Source organism: Ceratotherium simum, chromosome 1, assembly GCF_057802395.1.
Source record: "Ceratotherium simum simum isolate JZ-2026a chromosome 1, ASM5780239v1, whole genome shotgun sequence".
In the NCBI taxonomy this organism is placed as follows: Eukaryota; Metazoa; Chordata; class Mammalia; order Perissodactyla; family Rhinocerotidae; genus Ceratotherium; species Ceratotherium simum.
The window spans coordinates 14636874-14652967 of NC_141900.1; the positions used below are offsets into that span (position 1 = coordinate 14636874).

Consider the following 16094-nt stretch of genomic DNA (forward strand, 5'->3'; position numbering starts at 1 on the left):
GAATCTCCACACTGTTCTCCATAGAGGTTGCACTAGTTTGCATTCCCACCAGCAGTGAAATAGGGTTCCCATTTCTCCGCAACCTCTCCAACAGTTGCTGTTTTCTGTCTTGGCAATTACAGCCATTCTAACGAGTACAAGGTCATATCTTAGTGTAGTTTTGATTTGCATTTCCCTGATTAGTGATATTGAACATCTTTTCATGTACCTATTGGCCATCTGTATATCTTCCGTGGAAAGGTGTCTGTTCATATCCTCTGCCCATTTTTTGATTGGGTTGTTTTTTTGTTGCTCAGTTGTGTAAGTCTGATACATAAAAATTTTTAATTTTGATGTAATCCAATTTATTGTGTTGTTGTTGCCTGTGCTTTTGGTGTCATACCCAAGAAACCATTGCCAAACCCAATGCCATGAAGTTTTCTCCCTGTTTTCTTGTAAGAGTTTTATAGTTTTAGCTCTTACGTTTAGGTCTTTGATCCATTTTGAGTTAACTTTTGTACATGCTATTAGGTAAGGGTCCAACTTCATTGTTTTGCATGTGGATATCCAACTTTCTGAGCATCAGTTGTTGAAAAGACTGCCTTTCCCCAATGAATGTCTTAGCACTCCTGTCAAAAATCATTTGACCATATATGTGAGGGTTTAATTTTGGGTTCTCTATTCTGTTCCATTGCTCTGTATGTCTGTCTTTATGCCAGTAATACACTGTTCGATTACTGCAGGTTTGTAGTAAGTTTTGAAATCAAGAAGTGTGAGACCGCCAACTGTGTTCTTCTCTTTCAAGATTGCTTTAGCTATTTGGGGGTCCCTTGAGATTCCATTTGAATTTTAGGATGGATTTTTCTATTTCTGCAAAAATCATTGTTGGGATTTTCATAGGAATTGCACTGAATCTGTAGACAGCCTTGGATAATGCTGACATCTTAACAATATTGAATCGTCTATCCATGAACACAGATGTCTTTAATTTATTGGTGTCTTCCTTAACTTCTTTCAGCAATGTTCTGTAATTTTCTGCGTAGAAGTCTTTCATCTCCTTGGTTAATTCATTCCTATTTTATTCTCTTTGATGTTATTGTAAACGGAACTGTTTACTTCAATTCCTTTTCAGATTTTTCACTGTTAGAGTATAGAAACATAACTGATTTTTACATGTTGGTTTTGTATCCTGCTACTTTACTGAATTCATTTATTAAGTCTAACATTTTTTTGTGTGGAATCTCTAGAGTCTTCTACATGTATGATCATGTTGTCTATGAACAGAGATAATTTTATTTCTTCCTTTCCAATTTGGATGTCTTCATTTCTTTTTCTTGCTTAACTGCTCTGACTAGGACTTGCAGCACTATGCTGAACAGAAGTGACAAAAGCAGGTATCCTTGTCTTCTACCTGATTTTAGAAGGAAAGCTTTCAGTCTTTCACCACTGAATATGATGTTAGCTGTGGATTTTTCATATATGTCCTTTAATGTACTGACGTAATGTCCTTCTATTCCTAGTTTGCTAAGTGTTTTTATCACGAAAGGGTGTTGAACTTTGTCAAATACTTTTTCTACATCTATTGAGATGATCGTGTGATTTTCTTCATTCTGTTAATGCAGTGTATTACATTGATTGATTTTCATATGTTGAACCATCTTTGCATGCCAAGAATAAATCTCACTTGGTCATAGTGTAAATCCTTTTAATACACTGCTGAATTCAGTTTGCTAGTATTTTCTAAGGATTTTTGCATAAATATTCATCAGAAATAGTTGTCCATAGTTTTTTTTCTTGTAGTATCTTTGCATGGGTTTGGTATCACAGTAATGCTGGTCTTATAGAATGAGTTTGGAAGTGTTTCTTCCTGTTCAATTTTTTGGAAGTCTAGAGAGACTGGTGTTAATTCTTTAAAAGTCTAGTAGAATTCACCAGTGAAGCCATTTGGTCCTGGGCTTTTATTTGTTAAAGTTTCTGACTACAGATTCATCTCTTCACTAGTTATAGATCTGTTCATATTTTCTATTTCTTCATGATTCTTGGTAGGTGTGTTTCTATGAATTTGTCCATTTCACCTAGGTTATCCAAATTGTTGGTGTAAGTACTTCACTACTTTTTATGGCAGAATAACATTCCACTGTATGAATAAACGAGATTTTATCTATTCATCAATCAATAGACATTTGGGTTGTTTGCACTTTTTGGCTATTATGAATTATCCTGCTATGAACTTCCGCACAGAAGTTTTTGTGTGGACATATGTTTTTATTTCTCTTGAATATATGCCTAGAAGTAGAAGTTCTAGGTCACACAGTTACTCTGTTAAATATTTTGAGGAAATGCCAGACTGTTTTCCAAAGTGGCTATACCATTTTACAATCCCACCAGTAACACACAAGGAAATGCCAGACTGTTTTCCGAAGTGGCTATACCATTTTACAATCCCACCAGTAACGCATAAGTCTTCCACCAGCAATGTACGAGTCTTCCAATCTCTCTACATCTTCTCCAACACTTGTATTATCAACCTTTTTTATTGTGGTCATCCTAAAGTGTATATGAAGTGGTATCTCATTATGGTTTTGATTTGCATTTCCCTAAATGCTAGATGTTGAACATCTTTTCATGTGCTTATTGGCCATCTGTGTAACTTCTTTGGAGAAATGTCTATTCAGATCCTTTGCTCACTTTTTAAGTAGGTGGTTTTTTATTACTTATGTGTAAGAATTGTATTTATATATTCTAAATACAAGTCCCTTAACAGATATATGATTTACAAATATTTCCTCCCATTCTATGATTTGTCTTTTCACTTTCCCAGTAGTGTCTACTAAAGCACATAATAAGGTTTTAATTTTGATGGTCAGTATATCTAACTTTTCCTTTATTATTTCTGCTTTTGGTGTCATAACTAAGAAGGCTTTGGGGCCGGCTCCGTGGCTTAGCGGTTAAGTGCACGCTCTCCGCTACTGGCGGCCCGGGTTCAGATCCCGCGCGCACACTGGCGCACCGCTTCTCCGGCCATGCCGAGGCCGCGTCCCACATACAGCAACTAGAAGGATATGCAACTATGACATACAACTATCTACTGGGGCTTTGGGAAAAAAAAGGAGAAGGATTGGCAATAGATGTTAGCTCAGAGCTGGTCTTCCTCAGCAAAAAGAGGAGGATTAGCACGAATGTTAGCTCAGGGCTGATCCTCCTAACAAAAAAAAAAAAAAAAAAAAAAAAGAAGGCGGCTTTGGTCAATCCTAAATCACGAAGATTTACTTAAAGCTCTTATATTTAGGTCATTGATCCATTTTGAGTTAACTATCATGTACAGTGTGAGGAAGGGATCCACTTCCATTCCTTTTTGCATGTGGATATTCACTCGACCCAGCACTGATTGTTGAAAAGTCTATTCTTTTCCATTGAATTGTCCTGCTATCTTCATCGAAAATCAATTGACCATAAATGTGAGAGTTCGTTTCTAGACTCTCAATTCTATTCCACTAATCTATATGTTTATCCCAAAGCCAGTATCACACAGGCTTGATCACTCCAGTTTTGTAGTAAGATTTGAAATCAGCAAGTATGAGTCTTCCAACTTTGTTCTTCTGTTTTAATTTTTTTTTTTTTTTTGCTATTTTACTTCTCCTGAATTTCCACATGAATTTTAGTATCAGCTTGTCAGTTTCTGAAAAGAAGCCAGCTGGGATTCTGATAGAGACTGCACTGAATATGTAAATCAATTTGGGGAGTAGGGCCATCTTAATAATATTAAGTCATCTGATTAATAAACATGGAAGGTCTTTCCATTTATTTAGGTCTTCTTTAATTTCTTTCAATAATGTTTTGTAGTTTTCAAGGTACAAGACCTTTCACTTCTTGTGTCTTTGTATTCCTAGATAGTTTATTCTTCTTAAAGCTATTATAAATTAAACTGTTTTCTTAATTTGACTTTGGATTGTTCATTGCTAGTGTACAGAACTACAATGGATTTTTGTATATTGATCTTGCATCCTGCCACCTTGCTGAACTCATTTATTAGTTCTAAGAGTTTTTTGGGGGGATTCCATAGGATTTTCTATGTTTTCTATATTGTGTGTGTATACACACACACACACACAAACTAATTAGAGATAGTTTTACTTCTTCCTTTCCAATCTGGTTACCTATTTCAGTTTCTTATCTAATTGCCCTGGCAATGCTGAATAGAAATGGCAAGAGCAGACATCCTTGTTTTTCATAGATGCCCTTTATCAGGTTGAGGAAGTTCCCTTCTATTCCTAGTTTGTTCTATTCCCGTCCTAAATTTGAGAGTGTAAATTGGCACAACCTCTCTGGAAAACAACTTGATAATATATGTCAAGAAACTGCAAAGTTCAAATCCTTTGACCTAGTAATCCTAATTCTATTAATATATTTAAGGGAATAACCAGATGTGAAAAAAAGTTTTATGCATCAAGACTTCAGAATGGAAGGAAATCTGGTTCCCCTGTCTACGGACTTACTGACTACTAGGATTGATGGCATTATCTGCTCAGTATACAGGACCTTTGTTGCTCGCTACTTCATTTCTTTTTTTTTTTTTTTTTTTTTTTTTTTTAATTTTTTAATTTTATTTATTTATTTTTCCCCCAAAGCCCCAGTAGATAGTTGTATGTCATAGTTGCACATCCTTCTAGTTGCTGTATGTGGGACGCGACCTCAGCATGGCCGGAGAAGCAGTGTGTTGGTGCGCGCCCGGGATCCGAACCCGGGCCGCCAGCAGCAGAGCGCACTCACTTAACCGCTAAGCCACCGGGCCGGCCCTCGCTACTTCATTTCTAACCAAACCTCTAATTCAGAATTAGTTAGGACTTTTCCTAGCAGATAAAGTCCCTGCTTTGGTTAAAGGTATATAAATAGGTGCAAACTGTTGCTAGAATTTCCCAGTGTAAAATTTCAATATAGGAAATAGTAGTGAAATGCCTGAAAGAACCTAAATATGCAACAACGGAGGAACGAAATATGGTTCATCCAAGTGACATATTATGCCAATAAAAAAGCATGTTATTATGCTGTGGCGGCGTCCCATATAAGGAGAGGAAGACAGGCATGGAATGTTAGCCCAGGGCCAATCTTCCTCAGCAAAAAGAGGAGGATTGGCAACAGATGTTAGCTCAGGGCTAATCTTCCTCACACACACACACAAAAAAGCATGTTATTAATGAAAGAAGCATAACCTCAGTTTAGGAATAAATAATCAGATATATGTGAGAAAAGAGATACTAGGGAAAAAGCAAAGAAAATGATGATAGTGATAATATCTGGGTCATTTTATTTTCTTTTACTTTCCAAATTTACAACAATAAATATCACTTTTATAATCAAGTAAAGAAAGCATTACATTAACATTTTCCTTTCTCCTCCTCTGCCCCACTCAAAAAAAGTAACTAACTCTACATAGTAATAATGCTATACAAAAAGGGTATAGGATCTTAAAATTATGAATCCTTGGCCTGGTACCTTAATTGGAAATTTCACTTAAAATTCCAGATACAAATAAAATGCACAACAGAGACTATAAGTTTTATCTTTTACACAAGATAATGAATAACACAATATAGGCCGCCGCCAGTATATAAAAAACTTAAACTTACAAGTGACTTTTAATCCTGCCTTAACATGCTGCTGGAGGCCCCACTGTCATAGGAAAATTTTATTTTTTTAATTTTTTATTTATTTATTTTTTTTGGTGAGGAAGATCAGCACTGAGCTAACATCCATGCCAATCCTGCTCTTTTTGCTGAGGAAGACTGGCCCTCGGCTAACATCTGTGCCTATCCTCTTCCCCTTTATATAGGACACCGCCACAGCATGGCCTGACAAGCGGTGCCTTAGTGCGCACCTGGGATCCGAACCCGGGCTGCCAGCAGCGGAGCGCACGCACTTAACCGCTACGCCACAGGGCCGGCCCCTATTTTTTATTTTTTTAAATTTTCTTCTGAGGAAGATTCACCCTGAGCTAACTGTTGCCAATCTTCCTCTTTTTCACTTGAGGAAGATTCACCCTGAGCTAACATCTGTCCCAATCTTCCTCTACTTTGTATGTGGGTCACCACCACAACATGGCCACCAATGAGCGGTGTAGCTCTGCGCCACCAAAGCAGAGCATGCCGAACTTAACCACTAGGCCACGGGGACCAGCCTGGAAAATTTTATTTTTAATAAAATAACCTGCAAGTTCTTTTTTTTTTTTTTTAAGTTGAAAAAAAAGAGGACACAGTTTACAGTTGGTAGGAACAGACTCCTTAGCAAAGTTCTCTTGCTTATTTGGTAGGTTCCACAGGCTGTATTATTTAAATTCTTTCACTTGTTTTGAAACTCAACACCTATAACTGGAATTCCAATAATTATAGATTAAATGAGTTAACAACAAGGAAAAACTTCTGAGCAGAAATAAGTTTATCATTCATATATTACTCTGATTTAGGTCTAGCAAGTACCAATCCTTCTGGTTCCCAGAAACCAGAGTGAGTGAGGGACCAGATGTTCTTTCTTTGTATATCCCTAGCACTAGTCAATAAAACTTGCTGATTTGATGGAAATATTCTATAACTACACTACCCAAAATGTAGCCAGTAGCCACATTAACTACAGAGCACTTCAAATGTGGCTAAGGCAACTAAAGAACTGAACTTTGAATTTTATTTAATTTTTTTTTCTAAGGAAGATTTGCCCTGAGTTAACATCTGTTGCCAATCTTCCCTTTTTTTTTTTTTTTTCCTTTTTGCTTGAGGAAGATTACCCCTGAGCTAACATTTGTGCCAATCTTCCTCTATTTTGTACGTGGGTCGCCACCACAGCAAGGCTGACAAGTGGTGTAGGTCCACACCCAGGATCCGAACCCATGAACCTGGCAGCCGAAGCAGAGTGCACTGAACTTAACCACTAAACCATGGGGCCGGCCTCTAATTTTAATTAATTTAAATAACCACATTTGCCTATTGGCTACTGTATTGGCCAGCCAAGGTCTAGAACCAGCACAATAAACATTTGTGGAATGAAACAATGAACGAATCAATCAATAATGCTCTCTTCACAAAACTTATGAGCTACTAGCAGTTCTATATTATGGGAATGAGTTCAGATTTTTAATAAAATGAGATAAGGAAGGTAATTTTCAAGAAGGGTATTTTTCAGGGAATATGCCAATCTTTCACTGTCTCATAAAACAAGTTATGAAGGTTATGAATTAAAATGCCCTCCTCTCTGCCCATCCAAATTGCATCCACCTTGAGCATTCTACATATTCCACAGAACCTTCCCACCTCTGTATTTCATTCATTCAATTACTCAAAATTTAATGATAATCTACTGTGTGCTGCACACTACGATACAAAGAATAAAATTAGGAATAAGATATGAAAACATGATGACAAGCTGAAATAGAAAATACTATTACAGAACTGTGTATAACATGCAATGCAAGGGCAAGTGAGCACCACGTGGGAATCAGAGACTAGAGAGCAAGTGACATTTGAGGCTTCCTCCCTCGACCATAAGTGACACTTTGCCACAGCATTTACTATAGAATATTGTTTTCTTGATTTTTAGGAAAATTCCAAATTAAAAGATTACTCAAATTCCCTCATTAAGCAAATACTAATATTGAAAGTATTATAGCTAACTTAATTTGTGCATAGTAATTATAACACTGGTTTTTTGTTGTCCAGGATATTATGTTAATTTTAAATACCAAAATATTCTTTTGTTGGATGATACCATTATTACAGTGATTTCTTTTTTTTTTTTTTTTTTTTGTGAGGAAGATCAGCCCTGAGCTAACGTCCATGCCAGTCTTCCTCGTTTTGCTGAGGAAGACTGGCCCTGGGCTAACATCTGTGCCCATCTCCCTCCACTTTATATGGGACGCTGCCACAGCATGGCCTGACAAGCAGTGCATCCGTGCGCGCCCGGGATCCAAACCCAGGCCACCAGCAGCAGAGTGTGCGCACTTAACCGCTATGCCACGGGGCCGGCCCCCTCAGTGATTTTTTTAACTCTAAATACTAAATATTTACATCTTGAGATGGAGATCAATGACTGAAGTTTTTATTTTGTACTGCATATAACTGCAAAACGAAATGTCTTCTCTACCCAGAGAATTATAAACTGCCTTAAAATTTTTTTTTTTTTTTTTTTTTTGTGAGGAGGACCAGCCCTGAGCTAACATCCAATGCCAATCCTCCTCTTTTTTGCTGAGGAAGACTGGCCCTGGGCTAACATCCGTGCCCATCTTCCTCTACTTTATATGGGATGCCGCCACAGCATGGCTTGACAAGCAGTGCGTTGGTGCGCGCCCGGGATCCGAACTGGCGAACCCCGGGGCCACCGCAGCGGAGCGTGTGCACTTAACCACTTGCGCCACCGGGCCGGCCCCCTGCCTTAAAATTTTTAATTGAATATTATTACACTCATTCAGAAAGTATTTTTCTATAAGTTCATAATCCTCAGTGAGAGGAAGAAAATAATAAAACAAAGCTTCTCTTGCAAAATAACTCATACTCTAGTTCAAAGACTTTATAAACAGTGAAATATGAACACAAGAGTACTGAAATTAATACGAGTAACTGCATCCCACTCTCTCTCCATACTTGAAGAAACTAAAGACCTAGAGGTACAGCAAATGCTTCTTTTGAAACAAAAACTCCCCCTTGCTAACAATAAAAAGATTGAAAAACAGAAAAAAAGGTTCAAAGATCCCCCTCAAAGTTAGTAAAAAGAGATGGGACTGCCTGAAGATGAAGAAAGAATTAAGAAAAAATTTTGCAATTAGTGTATCTCCCCTCCGTTTCCCCAGTTATTTCAGAAAAAGCTCCTTCAGCACCTCTAAGTTTTTGCACAAATATACACCTGTGACTTGATGATACCACTTAACCTGTTTTCTTAGGGACAATAATTTCCTTTTAAAGACCAAATAATATTTTATTTTCAATTTTTCGTGATTAATGTTTCTTCATTTTTAAGTAGAGCCAAGTTTTTAAATATTCTTTTATGGTGCTATTCTTAAATAGTCAATGGCTCATGTTATAATAATGCAAGTGTTTATATTTTTATAAGTTTGTAATTTTACTTGATTTTTGTGTTGTTTATAATTTTCATATTTAAATTGTTTTAAGTATTTAATTTCACTTTTTAAAATTTTATGAATTCTAATATACAATATTAAATCAAAGTTACCATACTGTCTTTCTGCTCCAGCATGGTAATCACAATTAGTATGTCACACAGCTAGCATGGTCAAGATTAGAACCCAAGGACTCTAAATCTAGTTCCCTTTTCACTAAATCATGCTGCCTTATCATGGTTCCCAGCAAAATTAACAGCTTCATTGTAAAAGGATTATGTGTCACCTCACATCTGTTAGAATGGCTATTATCAAAAAGACAAAAAGTAACAAGTGTTGGTGAGGATGTGGAGAAAAGGGAACCCTTGTTGGTGGAAATGCACATTGGTGCAGCCACTCTGGAAAACAGTATGGAAGTTGTTCAAAAAATTAAAAATAGAACTACCATATGATGCAGCAATTCCACTTCTGGGTATTTATCCAAAGGAAACAAAAATACTAATTCAAAAAGATATATGCACCCCCACGTTCACTGCAGCATTATTTACAATAGCAAAGACAGGGAAGCAACCTAAATGTCCATCAAAGGATGAATGAATAAAGAAAATGTGGTGTATATATATACACAATGGAATATTATTCAGCCTTAAGAAAGAGAAAATCTTGCCACCTGTGACAACATTGACGGACCCTGAGGGCATTATGCTAAGTGAAATAAGACAGAGAAAGACAAGTATCATATGATCTCACTTATATGTGGAATCTAAAAACAAAAACAAACCAAACTCATATATAAGGAACAGACTGGTGGTTGCCAGAGGCAGGGGGTTGAGGGGGTAGAAACGGGCGAAGGTGGTCAAAAGGTACAAACTTCTAGTTATAAAATAAGTCAGTCATGGGGACGTAATATACAGCATGGTGACTATAGTTAAAAATATTGCATTGTATATTTTAAAGTTGCTAAGAGATCTTACAAGTTCTCATCATAGGAAAAAAAATTTTATAACTGTGCAGTGATGGATGTTAACTGGATTTATTGTGGTGATCATTTCATAACACAAATATCTAATCATTATGTTAGTAAAACTAATATATGTGAATCATATCTCAATAATTTTGAAAAAGGATTATGTTTCAAATTTTATACTTCCTCACATACTGTAATATATTTAACTAATACTTGGCACCTAAATGTAACTTCCCACATACTAAAACACTTTCTTATTTATCATGACTCATACAATTACAAACGGGATTATGGTGGGGAAGAAGATGGTGAGGGTGCAAATACACGAAAATCCATGATTTGTGAAGCACAGTGTGAGGCACTGTGGAGAAATCAAAATAAAACACAGTAAAAAACAAAGGCTTCAGGGAATTTATAATCTGGTAAGGAAAATAAATTATGACCACAAATATAAAGAAAAACTATGAATACTTTATATATTCAGAGGCAGTAATCTTTTAAAAAGTGTTCAAGAATGGACATGATATAATAAGTAGAGCTCATTTATTCATTCAGCAATTAGTCATTCAGTACTTTCTGTGGTCTAGCCATTGATCTAGGTAGGGGGTATAACAGTGAATACAACAGGTATGGTTCCCATCCTCATGTGGAGAAACAAATAAATAACAAATCAATATAATTATTCTGGAAAAAGTTATGAAGAAAAGGCCTTTTAAATTGTGTATCTATATGCAGTGGAAAGTGGGAAGATTGGCCAGGTAAGGCCACACTAATGAATAAAGCAACATTCAGGCTAAGATCTAGAGGATGAGAAATCAGCCTTTCAAATTGTGTGTGTATGTATGTGTGTGTGTGTGTGTATGGTGGCGTGAAGCAGTTTAAGCCCAGGGAGGCAGCATGTGTAAAGACTATGGCAGAAAAGTACAATGGCACATCTGACAACTCAAAAGACCAAGTTGACTGAAACTTGGTGAGCAATCAGAAAAACAGCATAGATGGGGTTGGAGAAATAGGCAGCGATGTGATCCCACAGATCTACGAAGCAGGATGTTCAGGATATGTTGGAGGAAAAGCAAATATATTAATTTGACTAAAGTACAAGGTTAATGAAAAACAACATCTGCACATCACCCTCATGTAGAAAATCTTAATTTAATTCTTACTACACAGTAAGAGAAGTAATGTTTCCCTTTAATGGATGAAGGAATAACAGGCTCAGAAGGACTAAAGGCCTTGCTAATAAGGTCACATTGCTAATAAGCTAAGTCACAAATCCCAGACATTCTAACCCAAGTCAAACCAGTATCCTTTCTACTACACAATAAGTGGTAACGAGAAAAATAAGGTGAAAGAAACAAACCAGATTAAAAGTCAGGCTAAGGGGCCGGCCCTGTGGCTTAGCGGTTAAGTGCACGCACTCTGCTACTGGCAGCCCGGGTTCGGATCCCGGACACGCACCAACGCACCACTTCTCCGGCCATGCTGAGGCCGCCTCCCACATACAGCAACTAGAAGGATGTGCAACTATGACATACAGCTATCTACTGGGGCTTTGGGTGGGTGGGGGGAAACAAGGAGGATTGGTAACAGATGTTAGCTCAGAGCCAATCTTCCTCACACACACACAAAAAAAGTCAGGCTAAGGAATATGGGCTTTATAATGGAAAATGGAAGTGACATCAACTAAAAAGATGATTCTGATTATCTCGATAGTGAATACAGAATACTTCCCAGAGAACATCCTTTATGCAAAATAATTACCATATCGGGGCCGGCCCCGTGGCGCAGCGGTAAAGAACGCCCACGCCGTTGTGGCGGCCTGGGGTTCACAGGTTTGGATCCTGGGTGCACACCGACGCACCGTTTGTTAAGCCATGCTGTGGTGGTGTCCCATATTAGAGGAAGATGGGCATAGATGTTAGCCCAGGGCCAATCTTCCTCAAGAAAAAAGGGGAAGATTGGCATCAGATGTTAGCTCAGGGCTAGTCCTCCTCATAAAACAACAACAAAAAAAAACCAAAAAAAATAACTACCATATCTATATCTACATATTTTTTGGTGAAAGTTGTCCTATCTCTGAAGGACCTTGTTCTTTTCACATGAAAGTTAGTATACAGCAGATCAAGAGCCTAGATATACTTTCACAGCAAATCCAGATGTGTCTGATCATGTCTTGAGTGTTCCAAGGAGGTAAGCAGAGGGATAGTGCCTGGGAAGCTGAGAAATAACCCCCAGGACTATGGTCTCTGTGTAGATGCTATAGGCGTCTTAGAGAATCCATTTCCCCTTTGTTCACCTCCATTTCTTTTTTCCATTATTAGGACTGACCCCACTCCTAACTCCATGGGTGGGTCCTGGTAAGTTTAAGCTAATCATTGTTTCCCACTGTTTTGTCATAGCAATTGTTTCAGGAATGACAACCCACCTTCAGTCAATGTGAGAGAGTGAATTCCAGGACCTGAATGGAAGCTTCTAGAAGAAATGCTCTTGCTTCCTCTGTTATGAAGATTTGAAACTGGGAACCACCACAGACATTTAGTCATGATAAGGGGAAAGCCTGGTTTCTGTATGGAGCCCAAGGATGAAGCTGATGCCACAGAGGCAGAGCAGAAGGTAGAGACGAATTGGGACTCTGGTAACACTGAGCTCCTGGTTCAAGCTTGCCCTGAAGACAGCGCTAATCTCTGAACTTTGCAGTTATGGGAGCCAATAGCTGTGAATGTGTGATCAAATATTTCAAGCATACAAATGAGTATAGAGGGTAATATAACAAATCCCCATTTACGCACCTCCTATAATGAAAAATATAACTTTTCTTACTTGCATCAAAGTACAGTCTTTTTCCCAAAGAATTAAAGCATAACAAACAGCATAGGAAGTAGCTTCTTATGCTTCTGTAGTACCATTATCCTTTCTTCTTTGATAATTTTGCTAGAATTTGTCTTAGTGTGGCCGTTCTGGGTTTGTTTTTCCTTTTTTAGCTATACGATATACCCCTTCAATATGTAGTTTAATTTTTAAAAATTGTGGTTAAATATACATAACATAAAATTTACCATCTTAACGGTTTTTAAGTTTACAGTTCAGTAGTATTAACTGTTGTGTATTGCACTGTTGTGCGACCAATCTCCAGAACTTTTTCATCTTATAAAACTGAAGCTCTATACAACTCCCTATTCCCTCTTCCCTCAGCCTCTGGCAATATAATTACCATATGTTATATCAATCATTTTTACACTGTGTTCTCCAGAAGAATAAGACTGTATGTGTACCTGTGTAGCTGGGGACAGGAGGACGCTAAGTACCATGTTTATCAGAACATACCTACTTTAATCTGTTTGAAAAAGAATTCTGTTCTTTGAAAACCACAGATTATACAGGAATCAACCTTGGTTGCAAAATCTTACTGTGAAGATCTAAAACCTACTGGAAGCAGAACCTTTCTTTCACCCATCATATGGCCTATGATAACTATTTTAATAAGCATGCTAATTTCTTTTCAGCTTTTCTGCTAAAAGCCAACCATAAACTCCTACAGTTTATTAAAGGCAACTTCAGGTAAGATATTTGCCTCCACACTTTTAGAAATAATATATACACCTACCATAAAGTCTCTTTGTATGTTAAGGCATTATAACATTAAAAATGTAAGGTAAATATATTCTAATACTACTATAAACTGTTTCTCAATTACTAAAAACATAGAGTTTGACATTAAGGCAATATTTTTATGTACCTAATAATTACTCAAATGGTCAATATCTATTACAAAATCTGCAAGTTAGCAACATCATGAGTACACAGAATTGGTTATGTAAATATGCACACATACCTTTATCCTTCTTAAAATCCAAAGCATCTTCTTTGTCGGTCACTATTTCCTTCATATTGATAATACTCTGATGGGTAAGCTGCCGGAGAATTTTAATTTCTCGAATTGCTGTAATCGGAAAGCCTTCCTTTTCATTATCTAGACGTACTTTTTTTAAGGCTACCATCTCTCCTATTAGAAAATTAAATAAAATGAGGTTAACCAGCTGACAAAACCAAATGACATTTTTCTTAATTTTAAATTTATTTTAATTCATAATTTATGTTCCTACCTCTTGAAATCACAACCCACAAAATATATCTTAGTTTCCAACATACCAAATTATACTGTTTATAGTTCAAGAAATTAAGTCTCTGGTTAAATAAATTATGGAATATTTATCCAAAATGTAGAATATTATGCAACTGCTAAAAAAGAAGGGGTAGGTCCATATGTATTGTTATTTCATGCTCTCCAAGATATACTAAATGAAAAAAGCAAGATGATGAAGAGTTGACACATTACACTGCCATTGTTTAAAAAGTGAAAGAGGGGAGGATAAATATACCCAATATGCTTATATATGCATAAAATCTCTCTGAACAAATGAGAAAATTCTGTACATTTTACAGGTGAGAAAATATGCTCAGACATATTAACTTGCCCAAATTTGCCAAGTTACCCAGTAGTAAAACTGAGATCCAAAATCTGGTTTAGCTGTCTCAAAAGTATGTGCTCTTCCCAATACATTAAATGGTCTCATAATTTAGATAGGAGTGAGTTTTGTATCAGATAACATCTAAACACTAAATAAAGCACACACACACAAATCCTATTATAAGAAAAAATTCACTATAATAAAGGTTTGTTCATTCTACTTCTTTGGAGAAAAAAGGAATCCTGAACTTAAAATTTTCCAAAAGAAGGATGTTTATCCTTTTAATCATTAAAACTTATTTGATTCTTTTTTATGGAAGTCTAAAATGTAGTATGATTCCTTGTTTTATTAAACAGCTTTAAAAAAATTATAATTTAATCTCTTTTTGATAATGTAGAATCATCATTATAAATATATGCTTTAATTGCCTTCAGGAGTTTCTAATAAGGTAGTTTCCCCTATACTAAATGGCCTCAAATAGCTATGCTATTTTAATCTATTGATTTATTTCAGCAAGGGATTATAAGTAAAGATTAAACACTGGCTCTATGCATTATTTAGTAAAATACAGAGCCTCTGAGTTACTTTTTCCTCAGCTGCAAGGCCTTTTAAAACTTTCTTTCAGGTTCCTATGTTCTGAAAGATTAACCTGCTAAATCTGGCCTACAAATAAAGGGTAATTTCTACAGAAAAAAACATATTTTGGACAAAAATAAGTTTTGCACAAGGCTTAATACAACAAAAGTTACCACTAAGACTGATTAATAATTAAGGTCAAGATACTTTTTACCCTTGATTATTAATGACATAAGAATTTCTTCACCATAAAAGAAAAGAAACCTAAATCCCACGTCACAATACTAAAGAAACACTTTAAAAAATATATAGGTATATGCACCCACTTATAGGTACCCATATCTTACATAAGTACACATATAAAATAAAATAAAAAACAAGATGAAACAAAGGCAAGATAAATTCGAGTTTAGGGGCCAGCCTGGTGGCGCAGCAGTTAAGTTCGCGCACTCTGCTTTGGCAGCCTGGGGTTCAGATCCTGGGCGCGGACCTCCTCACCGCTCATCAAGCCATGCTGAGGCGGTGTCCCACACAGAGGAACTGGAAGGACCTACAACTAGGATATACAACTATGTACTGGGGGCTTTGGGAGAAAAAGAAAAAAAAGAGGAAGACTGGCAACAGATGTTAGCTCAAGGCAAAGCTTCCTCAAAAAAAAGAAATTTAGAGTTTAACTTTTTTTTTAATTTGTGTTTAATTTGTTTAAACACAAATTAAGCACATTCCACAGGTCCAAAGAGCCGCAGCATTTGGCATTCTTACCAGTGTCTTTATCCCTGGCCTTGTAAACTTGTCCATAGGTACCTTCTCCAATAATTCCGATGATATCAAATTTATCCACGCAGCGTTTTCCCCAGTCAATATCTTTTTCTTTGATTTCACCATAGCGAGGCCCACATATTCTATCAAATATAGTTCTGAAGTTTTTATATACAATCAAGCAAATTGAATAAACTGTTTAATACTCAATATCCACCCTCCACCCAATCTTATATCCTTTATTTCC

At 36.6% G+C, this 16094-nt stretch overlaps 1 protein-coding gene across 2 annotated transcripts in view; it reads right to left on the bottom strand.

Annotated features, from left to right (window-relative positions):
- The window catches only part of CDK13 (cyclin dependent kinase 13), a 117639-nt gene that overhangs the window by 67933 nt on the left and 33612 nt on the right, over positions 1-16094 (bottom strand). For both annotated transcript variants that reach the window (XM_004441469.3, XM_087435353.1), the window contains exons 4-5: positions 15851-15990; positions 13876-14046 (exon numbers count right to left, since the gene is read on the bottom strand). In XM_004441469.3, coding sequence (XP_004441526.2) covers positions 13876-14046; positions 15851-15990 — 311 coding nt within the window. The remainder of the gene's footprint in view (positions 1-13875; positions 14047-15850; positions 15991-16094) is intronic.